Genomic DNA, 12,989 nt, shown 5'->3' on the forward strand with positions numbered 1-12,989 from the left:
ATTTCTTTTTATGTTGTGAAATTATCGCCCGTCTACATCCTGCCATGTGATTTCCTGTGTAGTCAGATTCAGCCACAGTCACACTCAGTCTGTTGGTGAAAAGATCTAACATCTGCTCCGCCTGCCAGAAACTGAGCTGTACCAACAGGGCTTGAGCAACAATGTTAGCTACAGACCAGCTGTTCAGGGGTCTTCACTTCAGTGTGACGTTGATGTAAGGAGCAAAAAAAAAAAAAACAGGATATTTTGGTGCAGATTGCGGAAGTAATTTTAGAATTTTGAGTTACGCCTTGGGTGGAGATGTATGTTAACTTGTGTTGTAGATGAAGTGAGAAAATTCGCTGCTTAAAGAGGAAGTTCAGGGAGAAAAAATGGAGGAGCACAATACTGTCAACCTGATGAGACTCCTATCAGGTAAGAGAAAATAAATGTACCTTTGTATTTATCATCTCTGTGTGCGTTTCTGAGAGAGGTCATCTTGCTTGCTCAACACTGTCTCTGTACATATAGTATACCATACAGTTTAAAGGACATAATATGTGCTGTACCTTTGCATAGAGCTTGCTACTGAATAAAACCTACTTTGTAGTATAAGTTGCTAATCTATGTTTAACACAGTCATATCAAAAACTACATGAAAACCATCCAAGAACCTCCAATTGCACCAATCACCAAAACAAATTCCTTGTATGTGGAAACATACTTGGCAATAAAACCGATTCTGATTCTGGTTCTGATTCTGATGCTGTAGATATTTATTTGCTTTGATAGGAGACCAGACAATATTCTGGATCATGTGCAGCTTCCACACAGAAAAGCCCAGAGGCATGAATAACACATGATTTTAATGCTGTAAAGCAACTGTCCTAAATGTCAGGCGAGCTCTGGTCTAATTCGTGCAAATGTTTCACAGAGGGTTACACTTCAGTGTTCTACTTATGAAATGACAAAGTTAACCTAGAATTACTTTGGTCACTGAATAATTGCATGAATCATTTTTAAAGCAGAGATGTCCAAAATCTGTTGGTTCCAGCCTCTCAAATGTGAAGATTTACTGCTGTTTTCTGTTCCATGTCACTACAAACTGACTATTTCTGGGTTTTGGACTGTTGGTTGGACGAAACCAGATATTATCTAACATTATAAACAAAACAATTAATTAATCATTAGAATAATCTGCAAATTAATAATAAAATAATCATTACTTGCAACCCTTAGTAATAAAAACTGAGCTCAGTAAAACACCTAGTATGTTAACATATTCACTGTTATCTATATTTATATGTCAGGAAATCACATGTCATTCTCACCACAGATGAGAGCACTCAATCCACCCTGTCACTAGACTCCTGTGAGTACTATCAGACAGAGATATTTGACCAGCTGCCCAGCACCCAGGCTTGCCGGCCCGAACAGAACAGACAGGGAGTTCTGGAAGACTGTGAGGCCTTTCAGGGCAGCCCAGAGCTGGGGGAGAAGCTAACCAATGGCCACCTGTCCAAAGGACCCAGAGACAAGGCGTCTACACAGCCGCTCAGAAACCTGGCCATGTGCATGCAAGCAAAGCGAGATGCCAGGTGGGACACCTATTGTGACCCCATGTTAAAAGTTGCATATGTCCATGTGGGGTGGCCAGGTTACTGGTGGCCATTTCAGTTATGTTTCCTTCTCAGATCGTTGTATTTCAATACTTTTAAGGGCCAAAATATATCCAGTAATTCACATGCAAAAGCAAATAGAATTTTTTTTTTTTTTCACATAGAGAACCTTCAGATAGAAAATACCTTAGTGTCTCTTCCGTTTCTAAAAAAAAAAGTCCAGCTGCAGTTTATTAGTGTGTGAATACTGAGTTATAAACACAAAAATCTGTTTTGTGTGGACAGTGACCTTGACCTTTGACCAGTAAAATCTAATAAGTTCATACTTGAGTCCAAGTGAACATCTGTACCAAAGTTGAAGAAATTCCCTCCAGCCATTACTGAAATATTGCATTCATGAGGATGGGACAGACAGATGTACAGACAGACTGACAGAGAACTTGAAAACATTATACTTCCTGTTTTTATACAGCTGGGGGACGCAAATTAAAAAATAAAAAGAATAGTAAGAAAAGTAAGAACAGAGGCCAAAGTACCCTGACTGTTCACTCCTAGTTTGGCTCAAGCTCCAGAAACACTACAATTCCTACAATTCTAATTATGCATCTTAACAGAATCTGTCATTACAGTCTCCCTGGCAGGTAAACACCCATGTCTTTCTTACCTTCTCACCTTTAATTTGCAACATAGACTTTCTGTCAAAAATTGAGTGTACCTTTGAACTCTATATGTTCAAATCTTTGTCTGGCATAAAATATGTATGCGGTTGATGTTTTGTTTTTGAATAAATATTGTGTCAAGGGTATTTTCATGTTTAGGATAAGGGTTTAAGATGTTAAGATACAAAAGAATAAATGAAATATTATGTTTGCGCTGTTAATTAGGGACAGGAGGAAGATGGAAATTAGAAATATTGGCTTTTGGGAGTCCTGGAGACGGAGCCAGAGCATCAACAGGAAGAGGGTGTGGGAGCAGATAGGAGGAACTCTAAAAGGCCTGTTGCCATGGCAGCACACTCTCCACACCATTGAAGGTAAGAAAGGCCTGCAGTAAATTACAGTATCTGGACTTCTATCAGCACCTTTTAGCAGCTCATGTGCTGTAATTCACTGATCTGGAAATGTCACCATGCACTATGATGTCATTGCACAATTAGATCCTTAAAGCTCCCTGTTGATCTGTTCCCAGGCAGGTTGGGTGTAGGCGTGAAGGCCTATTTTGTTTTCCTCAGATATCTGATTTACTTGAACCTAATACACTGTGCTCTCATCTGGGGTTTCATTCTGGGGCCTACAACGTTTTATGGCAGAAGCAACAGCAGTGGTGAGCCAGCTTTAATGACAGATTACAGTGTACCACAACTGGATACAGAGTCCAAAAAAATACTGTCTTTGTTTGTGTTTCACAGAACCTTTGAAGTTTGAAGGCAATGACTCAGTTTTAGATTTCTTCCTGGGATCAGTAAGTGTGTGTGTGTATGTGTTTGTGTGTGTGTGTGTGTGTGTGTGTGTATGTGTACTTGATGTGTTTCTTTTAATTCATCTTTCTCCTCTCCTCTCTACAGGGCTATCTGGATCGTTCCCCAGTCTTCTTTGGTTTTTATACTCGTGGTTCCCTGAATTTGCCGTGCTTGAACACACCTCTGCTGTACCTCGCCGGAATCCCCACCATCTTCTTCCTCAGTCTCATCATGGTGGTCCGCAGGTCAGTGTTCCCTGAGAACACAGCAAAAACAAAGTGCCAGCAGTCATTTTCCCTGAACATTTGATGTGTTCATGAGTAAACTTCTCTGATAGAACGACGGTTGGCTACAAGCACACCTGGATGCTCGGGAAGCGTTACAGCACGAATGTGAGCTATAAGATCTTCTGTGGCTGGGACTTCACCATCCAGGACCCTGATGCAGCGACTCTCAAACACAGCTTCATCAAGAACGACCTCAAGGTACATGGTGCCATCCATCCATACAGGGTGGTAAATTTACCACGACCACTGACCACATACCAAGGGCATCATATTCGAAAACACTTCTCAGTATAACACAATACTATCCAATAACGCCACAAAGTGCAGCCTACAGAATTACCATAAAGTAGAATCAACACCTCTATAAAACAGTTTCAATAAATCTGAACACTATAACCTCATGAAGGTAGGATTCATTGCAGGACTGTTGTACTAGACAGACCGATCATACACAACTTAGGATGATGTTTTGCAACTTTACAACTGTTCACATAGATACGATAATTGTTAATATAGTTACACGCATGTTATTTACATTAACAATTGCTGCTAAAAAATGAGTGGGCAGTAGATTCAAGCTATCCACCAGCCTCTGTGGATGGCTGGCCAAGTGTTCATGAAACAGATGTACACATACACATGTGCATGCCTATGAAGGTGGTAGATGTCACTTTAGAATAACGTCCACCTCCATGGAGGAAAATGGCCACGCAGCATTGCTTAAGGCAGATGAGGGCCTCTAATGTGTTCTAGTATGTCTGGTTTCAATTGTATAAATGGGTGGTTACAAGTGAGCGTGAGTCTCTAATCATTTTGTAGAGTGACGAGCTCAAAATTAAAATATAAATGTACAGAAAGACGACTGAGTCTTACGTTTCTCGAATGCATTTTATGACATTCCAGCTTTGTCTGGGGTTTTTTCTATTATCCTACATGACACTGTCTGGCTAAAGAAAAGTTGTGTGCAGTATATTTAATACAACTAATGTTTACTGCAGTTCTGATCTTCATGTTGAAACAGGCCTGAGGATGTTTTGATATGTACACAGTCGGAGTATGAAGGTCTTTCTGTATTTGTTTGTGTGTCTTCAGCTGTTCCTGGAGGAGCAGACTTTCTCCCTGCGTGAGGCTCAGAGGACACTTAGCCAGCGGGTGCATCTCTACCTGCTCAGGTTCATCCTCAATATGCTCGTTCTGGTTATGCTGGGCGGATCCTTCTGCCTCATCTACTTTGCCACAGAAATATCACTGAGAGAGGTAAGGCTGTGATGCTCAGTATCTGGTTTTGGTCCTGATTTTGGTGAATAGCTTTTCATATCGGACACCCCTGACTGTGTTTCTTAGAGCGGGCACCACTGGCTGGTCAGTCTGTTCCTCCAGTATCTTCCTCCCATCACCATCACCTTTGTCAACCTGGTCTTCCCTCTCATCTTCCCAAAGATCTCCTCTTTTGAAGACTACTCTTTCACCATGCAGGTGAATGCCACGCTTGTGAGGTAAGTAAGACACGAAGAGACTAACACATGAAAACCTACTGCAGAGACACACACCTGTGTAGATTCACTGCGTCATTTCTTTATCAGGAGTATCTTCTTGAAGCTGGCATCACTGGGGATCTACTTATTTTTCCTTTTCTCAAGACTAAGACCCGAACAGGTGAGTTGAGAATGAGATGAGCCATAATGAGTCATCGTTACAGTATCTGTGTCTGATTCAGAACTGATTAGTGTGTTGTTGTTTTTTTTAATCTTGTTTGTCCATCTGTGTGCTTCTTTGCAGCATCAGTGCAGGGAGAACCAGTTTGGCAGAGAGATGTACAAGCTGTGTATTTTCAACTTCCTCAACACTTTCTGCACCACCTTTCTTTTAGACTACCCCAGGAAGTGGGTTTGCTCTAGACGAAGAGTCTCTTTCTGTCTTAGTCATCGTTGTGGTTTGAATGGAAAGATCGATGCGTGTGATGTCTTTTTCCACAGAAGTTGGGAAAGCTTTTCTGTGAATAATTCTACATTCTTAGGATTGACAAACTTTACATCTTTCCTCTGTTTGACAGGTTGCTGCGGGAGAAGTACCCAACATCCTTAGCAACAACCTTAGTGACCCGGTTATTGGGGAAACAACGCTTCCCGATCACTTTCAATGTGTTGGATCTGGTGTACAGTCAGACAGTGACCTGGGTGGGGATTTACTACTGCCCTCTGCTGCCTCTCATAGGAACTGTCATACTTTTGGCCACGTTCTACATCCAAAAGGTTTCTGCTGTTTCACTATATTTCTCTCAGTCTTTGTGTCTCTTACTGTTTCCAGTTCAGCAGTCTGTGCTAACATAAGAACAATGACCTAAAGGGATTCAGTCCATCTAATAATAGAATTAAAATATTGGCAAAATCAATAAAAACCAAACCAGTCTGACAAAGGCATTCATATAAAGAAATAAACACTCACAACAATTTTAAAATAATAAAATAACAAAAAAAATATAGGTAATTAAATCAAGATTATGACGTTCAGTTGGATTTTATTATTTGTTTCGTCAAATGATGTGAGAATTAACAAATGAGATCTTTTCAAAGTCGTTTGGGAAAATATGCTGATTTGTTTTCTTACCAAGAGCAACAGAGAAGGTTGAGACTACTCACATGTCTGTACACTGCATATGAGGCTACAGCTGGCAGATGGTTAGCTTAGCTTAGCTTAACAGCGGGAAATAGCTAGCCTGGCTCTGGCCAAAGGTAACAAAATCCTCTTACCAGCACCTCGCCTTCTGGCCCCAGCCATCTATTTCTCATAAAGAGCACAATTAAGTTTCCGAAAAAATAAATAATTTCAGTAATAATTTACACATATATATTTGTCATGTTCTAGAAATAAACTTTAGATCTTTGTTCTCTGTGGTTGTCCTTAAAAGGCTTAATAGTTCTGTGTCTATAAAAAATTCCTTTTTACTCTATCATCTATGGTTTGTTGCTAAGGAATATAATTGATGGTCAATTATATTCCTACATTTTCCATTAACATCCATGTCTGTGTCTTTCTAACACTGTCTTCAGTTCAAGGTCCTGCGGTGCTGTGTTGTGGCGCAACGAATGTTTCGAGCCTCCAGTTCTTCCGTTTTGTTCCACTTCATGTTGCTGCTCGGTCTCCTCATGGCTGCAACCACACTGGGCCTTGACCTCTACCAGCAAGACAGGGCATTGGACAATATACACATGTACTCTTTTTACAGTAACCCTGTAATTTTGCAATTTGACAGTTATTGTTACAGAGAACATCACTCCATCCAAAACTATCTGCATGTTCATTTTCAATACATATTTTTACTTTTCTTTGTTGCACATTTCTCCAATTTGTTCCTCCTGTTTCCTTCCCAGGTCCTCCTGTGGTCCATTTGGAAATGGAGAAACAGTATTTAATGTGACAGGAGTGTGTGTGGACAGTCTACCCAACTTGGCACAGAGCACTCTCCGCTACCTGGCCTCTGAGGCCTTCGCCCTGCCGCTCATACTAGCTGAAATGTAAGCATGAAGAGGGAGAAAGCAAACACCAGCTCTGTATTTGCAGTGTGATCATTTTTTTTCTAGACTGAAGACTGTTTCATCCTTAGGGTGACGGAACTAGAAGCACCATGAGTAACATATAGTTAAATAAATGTTATGACCATCAATGAATACAAGTTGTTTTTATGCTGCTGTGCCGGCAACAGCCAGAGCCAGAGGCATATAGTTTTCAGGCTGTACATCCGTCTGTCCCATTCTCGTGGACGCATCTTAGTAACGCCTTGATGGAACTTGAAAAATGAAAATTTGACACAAACATTCACTTGGATTCAAGGACGAACTGATTAGATATTGGTGGTCAAAGGTCAAGGTCAGTGTGCTCTGATCTTTAGCCATTACTCAAGACCTCACACAGTAACTATGACAACATTTCACATTCACACAAATGGTTATTATTTTATATGACTCTAGATAAACAGGGATGTAATCGGAAAGTAGTCTGAGTGGCAGAGCCATTCAACCATGAGGCAGTATTTCTAATTTTAAAATACATGTGCAGAATTCTGAATTGATCTACATCTCTTGGTCTTTGAATGTGACACGAAACTCACTCTGTTTCCTCAGTATAATCTTAACCTCATATGTGTCACGAGGGCGAGCCAATCAGAAGGCCATTGAGAGACTGAAAGACATGCTGGTTATGGTAAGTCACATACTAAACAACTACAAATTTGTCACCGAAAGCAGATAAATGCCGATAAATGAATGTTTGGGTTACACCTAGTTGGTTGGAAGTGAAACTTTTACTGTGTGTGCATGTTTTGTGTAGAAATCTGTATATGTTTCCCTCACAGAGTAGCTCAGATAAGCGTTTCCTGGTGAAACAGCATGCCACAATGCTGCGACGTAAGAAGAAAACCCGCACAGTCCATTCTGCAACCATCGGAGAGGATGCCCCCCTCAGTCCCTTGAAAGACCCCAACCTCCATGCAAACTGATTAGAGTGCCCGAGCTGTCAGGCCTGTGTGTCCACAGACTCACACTGTAAAATAAAGCATTGCTCTGGCTGACCAGAAAACCAGCCTGGAGCCCTGGAACTACCTGTAAATAAAAACTTTGAACCAGACTGATGAACCATCACTTTTATAGTTACATGACATACAAAGATAAGAAGGGTAGTTGTTATGTTTTTCTGCAAAAGTCACCGTTGTCTTAATTTAATCCTCATATGATGAGTTATCTTAATATTACTCAAATCCTTTTTATGTGGCTGTGAATATTGATGGTTATTTTATGTTGGTTGTGAATGTGTTAAGCTTGGTTTAAATAATTTATAGATGTATGCAGATAAATGTACACATAGATTCATAAATGTAAATTTATAGTTATGTTCCAAAATGCCACTTTGCATGTAATCAGTTAAATGTGTAAGTTTTTTCAAAAATAATGCTCATTAAAACCTTTGTGGTTTGTGCTATTTTTTCAACTTTATTTGTGTCCAACAGATGGTTAAAATGAAGCCGAGCACGCAGCCTGAAATATTATCTACTGGCAACACATGTGCAACACCCCCTAGCCCTGACACACACACACACAGAAACATGGATTCACACACACATATGGACACACACATACAACCAAGCTAGAGAAACAATGTCAAATATCAATACACTGTTATGAAGAATCTACAGACTCTTAATCTGTTGCCAATTCTGGGTGAGTTAGTTGAATTTTTATTAAATTGGAAACAAATAAATAATTTAATGGATTATTATTCAATTATTCTTACATGTTTTGTTGATTTTGCTTTCAGCTCTGGCAAGTTTGTGCTTCAAGACAAGTGAGTTTGTTAAAGTGGTGCTTAAGATATGGAGCTCAGATCTTTTCCTGTACTGTCTGCTTTAAAATTTCCTGTCTCTCTTTAGGTGGATCAGTCTCTCTTCTTCCCGTCCTGTCTGGACCTGACATGGCCTACCTCGGCTCGAGGGTGGCTTTCCGGTGTATTGCACCTGACTCCTCTCCACCAGTCACCTACAAGCTGATAAAGGATGGTGGTGTCCCGATCACCACTGCTATCGATTTCGAAGGGGACCAACATGTACCACTCTTCCTGAAGGTTGCTGCAACATCTGAGGGGTCGTACCACTGCAATGCGACGACCAGAGAAAACACGGGAATCAGCAACATCATCAAGCTGAGTGTAGTCAGTGAGTACAGGACGCCAGTAATTTTACAAACTCTCCAAAAACTGAACTTCTTCCTCCCTAACCATCTACCATTCCCTCATTTCTAGCTCCACCATCAAATACCAGAGTGATCTCTGAACCCTTCCCCCCAGTTGCATACGAGGGGTCACGCATTGTCCTGAGCTGCAACGTCAGAAAGGGATCCCACCTGTCCTACTCCTGGTTTTTCAACAAGAAGGGAGTAACATCTTCAACCTCTCCCCTTTTCCACCTCACTGGGAACAAGCTAGTGATGGAGAATGTGACTCCAGAGCATGCTGGGCACTATTATTGCCAGGCGTGGTCCATGGTGAAGGACATCAGGAGGTTTTCAATCAGCACAGAGGTCCAGGTGACAGTCAAAGGTATTTATCAACAAAAAATATAAAGGTAACAGAGTACATTGAACAACCATTAGCTTGATATTTTTGGTTTTGAGTGAAATCCTTCAACAACCATTTTCTTTTGATTGCTGTGAAATCTGGTACAAGGGGTTGTGTGCCCCTCTGGATGAACTGTAATGTAATTTTGTCAATTCCTTAACCTTTAATTTTGTGCCGTCATTAAGTAAAAATTTTAATTTGACCAAAACTTTGGTTTATAGCCATAGAGTAGAGCTGCAACCTAACAGCATTCCCCCCAGCCTCAGCTGTGTTCTTGGTGTCTAGCACTAATAACAAATGTTAGCATGCTAACACGCTAAACCAAGATGTGACCATGATAAAGACCTGCTAAACATCAGCAAATTAGCATTGTCACTGTGGTTTGAATGCAAAAACATTCAGACTGACTTGTACTGAAACATTTAAATTTCAACCAGTAACAACAAAGGACGGAGTTCTTTGACCAAATGGAGCCTTTAGTCCCAAAATATTGCGGCACCTCTTTTTGAAAATACACTATATGACCAAAATCATGGCAATAATTGGATATCGCTCATCTCATTCTAAAAGTATGGGCATTCAAATGCTGCTAAAACACCCTCCACTTTTCTGGGAAGGATTTCTGCGACATTTTGGAACCTGGCTGCAGGAATTTGCTTTGCATTCAGTACTGGGTGATGGTCCGCCTTGCAATCTGTTTTTCCCAGTTCATCTCAAAGGTCAGTCAGCCAGTCACCAGACTAGACTTGAAAAATACATTTCCTCATGGACTGAGCTTTGTTACTGAGACACGAAGCTGGCAGTATAGTCTAAAATATTATTGTATGCCACCCTCAGATAAAAAGTATGCAATGACCATCCACATACTTTTAACCAAGTGATCCTGGTTTAACCACCTGCCTGAAATGTGGGTTGAGTTTGTTTCACTTCCACTGCTGCCTAACATGTACTGTATCATTTCTGTCCCCATCCTGTCCCCTCTTCATTTCTCCACCAGTTTATGTATCAAAGCCGAAGATCTCTTTCTTCATCTTCAAAGAGGGAGCCGGTTACCGTGGCAATGTTACCTGCTGGTCCACAAGAGGGAGTCTTCCGGTCAACTTCTCTCTCTCAGTAGATGGCAGAGAAGAAGGATCCTTCACAGCAACTGAATCCCTCACTGCCTCGTTCCTTGTTGCCATGGTACCTGGGCTGGATATGGGTGTGGCGCGATGTCAGGTGAAAACTGAGGCGCAGGAGTTGATAAGTGAACCTGTGACTCTGGAAGTGGGTATGAGCTACACACACGAGATGCAGATATGTCTGTCTGTGATTCTCTACCTTTAATTTCCCCGTCTTCATTAATCTTTCTCTCTCCTTGGTCCAGTCCCAGTTGGAGGTGGTGTGAAAGTGGAGGTAGAATATCTCTACAGAGCTGACTCCAACCTGGCCGCCGCCAGGCTGAGCTGTCATGTCAGCAGAGGAACTTTCCCTTACATCTCCTGGTCCTTCAACAACACTGTTCTTCCCACACATGTGGACTCCCACATTCAATCCGTCCTGCCTCACTTTGCGTACAGCAACCAAAGACAAACCCTTGTGCTCACTAACCTCAGCCCGGAGGAGTCTGGGTATTTCCGGTGCAGGGTCAGGGACAGCTATGACGACTCCGGGCCCTGGGTGGAGAGTGCAGCTGTGCTGGTCTATCAAGACAATGCGTCAAATGAAAGTAATCTCAAAACAAATGAGATATAATGTGTTCATTATTGAGCTTTCAAGGGGCTGGTAGGCAGATTTTGTAACCTTTGGACAGAGGCAAGCCAGCTGTTTCCCTAAGTTTTCAGTGTTTATGCTAAGATAAGCTAACTGGCTGCTGACTGTAGTGTAGTGTGCACCATACAGTCATAAAAGTGGCATCAGTTTTCTCACTTTCTTCTCTCTATTCCCTCTTTTTAACCAAGACTTAACATTTGACATGTGGCTTGCACAGCTTCCTTGCACAGGGGCCTCTGCACTCTTTACTATGTCATACTTTTTACTTTCAATCAGACAGGATCCTTAATTCCATGCCTCAAACAACACCTTCCACTGAAACACCACCAAGTAAAAAGTACATGTTGTATATTTAAATGACTTACCTGCTAACTCTTAAGTATGTTAGATTTCACTGGCTTCTTCCCTTCTCTTCCACAGGGGCTTTCATGACCACAATCGAGATTATCACCATTGCCTTCTGCTGCTTCCTTATACTGATGATGGCAGTGTGCATGGCCTGTGTTTACAGGATGTTTGACCACATCCAACGTGTGTGAATCCGTTTATATGTGCAGGAGAAATTCTCTGACTCGAGATGTGTGACTGAATTTATATTAAATGTTCCTATAACTCCACCTCTCACTTCTTTTTCAGCTCAGGGCCAAATTGCTATGACAAAGTAAGCTTTATCTCAGTGGACCTAAGAAAGTTTATTGTTTCTGCAACTCAGACCAACTAGTTCAACAATGTTTTTACCTTCCCATTCCAGTTCTGATGCACTGCCTCCGCCTGCACCCACTTCCCAGTCAGGAGGCAAGCAGGGTGATGCTTCCTCTACAGACTGTGATGACCAGAGTCAGGTATAAAGGCAATCACGACACAAAACAGTACACATCATTGCACATAAATACCATGATTTTAAATCAGTGTTTATGAAATACCGTCTAATAACACTGTACTTTACAGATCCTGTAGATTCATTAGATTCATTCAATTTCTTAGAAAGGAAATTATATTTAAATGTAAATTTATAGTAGTGTTTTTTGTTGTTTTTTTTACAGGTCTGTATATTCCTATTTTTTTCAATGATTTTCTGGAAATAACTGTGTCGTATAGCACTAATTATAGAGAAGAGTTTCCACAAGACAACTGCCCTGTTTAAACTAGAGTGAATATTGATTCATTATTTGTTGGTTATTTGTAAACTGAATTAAATGCTTGCCTGTAGACAAATTTCACATTTTTGACATTTTTGCATTGATTATTGAGCAATATGCCTATTTACCTACGTATAGTACAAACTTACATAGTTTTCCACAAGAAAGTATATGTTTTGAGGAAATTATTGGTAAAACAAAACCACCAACCAGTCTAATTCTGTCTCTCTCTCTTTCAGACCATAGAGACCACAGTATGACACAGGAGGAAGATCCTCATCTCCTCTTCATCACATGTTCATTTATTTCATTTAAATGTTGTTTAAACTTGTTGTTGTTCTGCAGGTACCGCATATAATACTTTTCCTGACCTGCCAAGTTACTTATAATAAACTGGTGGTGCATTCAAAGAGTGAGAGATTATATATTTCAGCTAAACTACTGTATACTGTCATGTTCTTCCAAATAAAAATTTAAAAAATTAAGGTTGTTGTTTTTTTTTAAATTAAACTAATGAAAAAAATTACTTGATCTTCACATTTTTAAAAACATTATAGCATGAAAGCTATGACATGAGTGAATTAATTAATCTTGTGATCAAGGGAATGAGGGAGGGTACACCAAGGAGGTGTAGTGCAATGCTATCAGT

The 12,989-nt window shown here is 40.6% G+C and overlaps 2 protein-coding genes across 7 annotated transcripts; both read left to right on the forward strand.

Moving 5' to 3' along the window:
• Window positions 1-48: 48 nt before the first annotated feature.
• tmc8 (transmembrane channel-like 8) lies at window positions 49-8,318 on the forward strand. Of its 2 annotated transcripts, XM_071503735.1 has the most exons (16): window positions 49-414; window positions 1,316-1,577; window positions 2,483-2,631; window positions 2,787-2,921; window positions 3,007-3,059; window positions 3,163-3,302; window positions 3,395-3,542; window positions 4,437-4,601; window positions 4,689-4,840; window positions 4,928-5,000; window positions 5,124-5,227; window positions 5,398-5,596; window positions 6,395-6,555; window positions 6,716-6,859; window positions 7,466-7,544; window positions 7,696-8,318. In XM_071503735.1, exons 1-16 carry the CDS (start codon window positions 372-374, stop codon window positions 7,837-7,839), a joined length of 2,151 nt encoding a protein of 716 aa, XP_071359836.1. In that variant the 5' UTR covers window positions 49-371; the 3' UTR covers window positions 7,840-8,318. The 2 variants fall into 2 exon arrangements, with proteins under 2 accessions (XP_071359836.1, XP_071359837.1); XM_071503736.1 differs by lacking the exon at window positions 1,316-1,577 and having other exon boundaries at window positions 280-414.
• Window positions 8,319-8,408: 90 nt separating this feature from the next.
• LOC139636066 (Fc receptor-like protein 5) lies at window positions 8,409-12,825 on the forward strand. Of its 5 annotated transcripts, XR_011694341.1 has the most exons (11): window positions 8,411-8,557; window positions 8,655-8,681; window positions 8,767-9,048; window positions 9,135-9,431; window positions 10,447-10,719; window positions 10,816-11,198; window positions 11,432-11,531; window positions 11,622-11,732; window positions 11,838-11,862; window positions 11,953-12,043; window positions 12,580-12,825. XR_011694341.1 is itself a non-coding variant. In XM_071503741.1 (10 exons), the coding sequence occupies exons 1-10, from the start codon at window positions 8,518-8,520 to the stop codon at window positions 12,598-12,600; spliced, it is 1,509 nt and encodes a 502-aa protein (XP_071359842.1). In that variant the 5' UTR covers window positions 8,410-8,517; the 3' UTR covers window positions 12,601-12,825. The 5 variants fall into 5 exon arrangements, 2 of the variants coding, with proteins under 2 accessions (XP_071359842.1, XP_071359843.1); XR_011694339.1 differs by lacking the exon at window positions 11,432-11,531 and having other exon boundaries at window positions 8,409-8,557; window positions 10,816-11,157; window positions 11,843-11,862; window positions 12,580-12,629; XM_071503741.1 differs by lacking the exon at window positions 11,432-11,531 and having other exon boundaries at window positions 8,410-8,557; window positions 10,816-11,157.
• The last annotated feature ends 164 nt before the right edge of the window (window positions 12,826-12,989 follow it).

The sequence above is a fragment of the Trachinotus anak genome, unplaced genomic scaffold (genome assembly GCF_046630095.1).
Source record: "Trachinotus anak isolate AG129_WGS33_773 ecotype Australia unplaced genomic scaffold, CSIRO_AGI_Tana_v1 ptg000019l, whole genome shotgun sequence".
Lineage (NCBI taxonomy): Eukaryota > Metazoa > Chordata > Actinopteri > Carangiformes > Carangidae > Trachinotus > Trachinotus anak.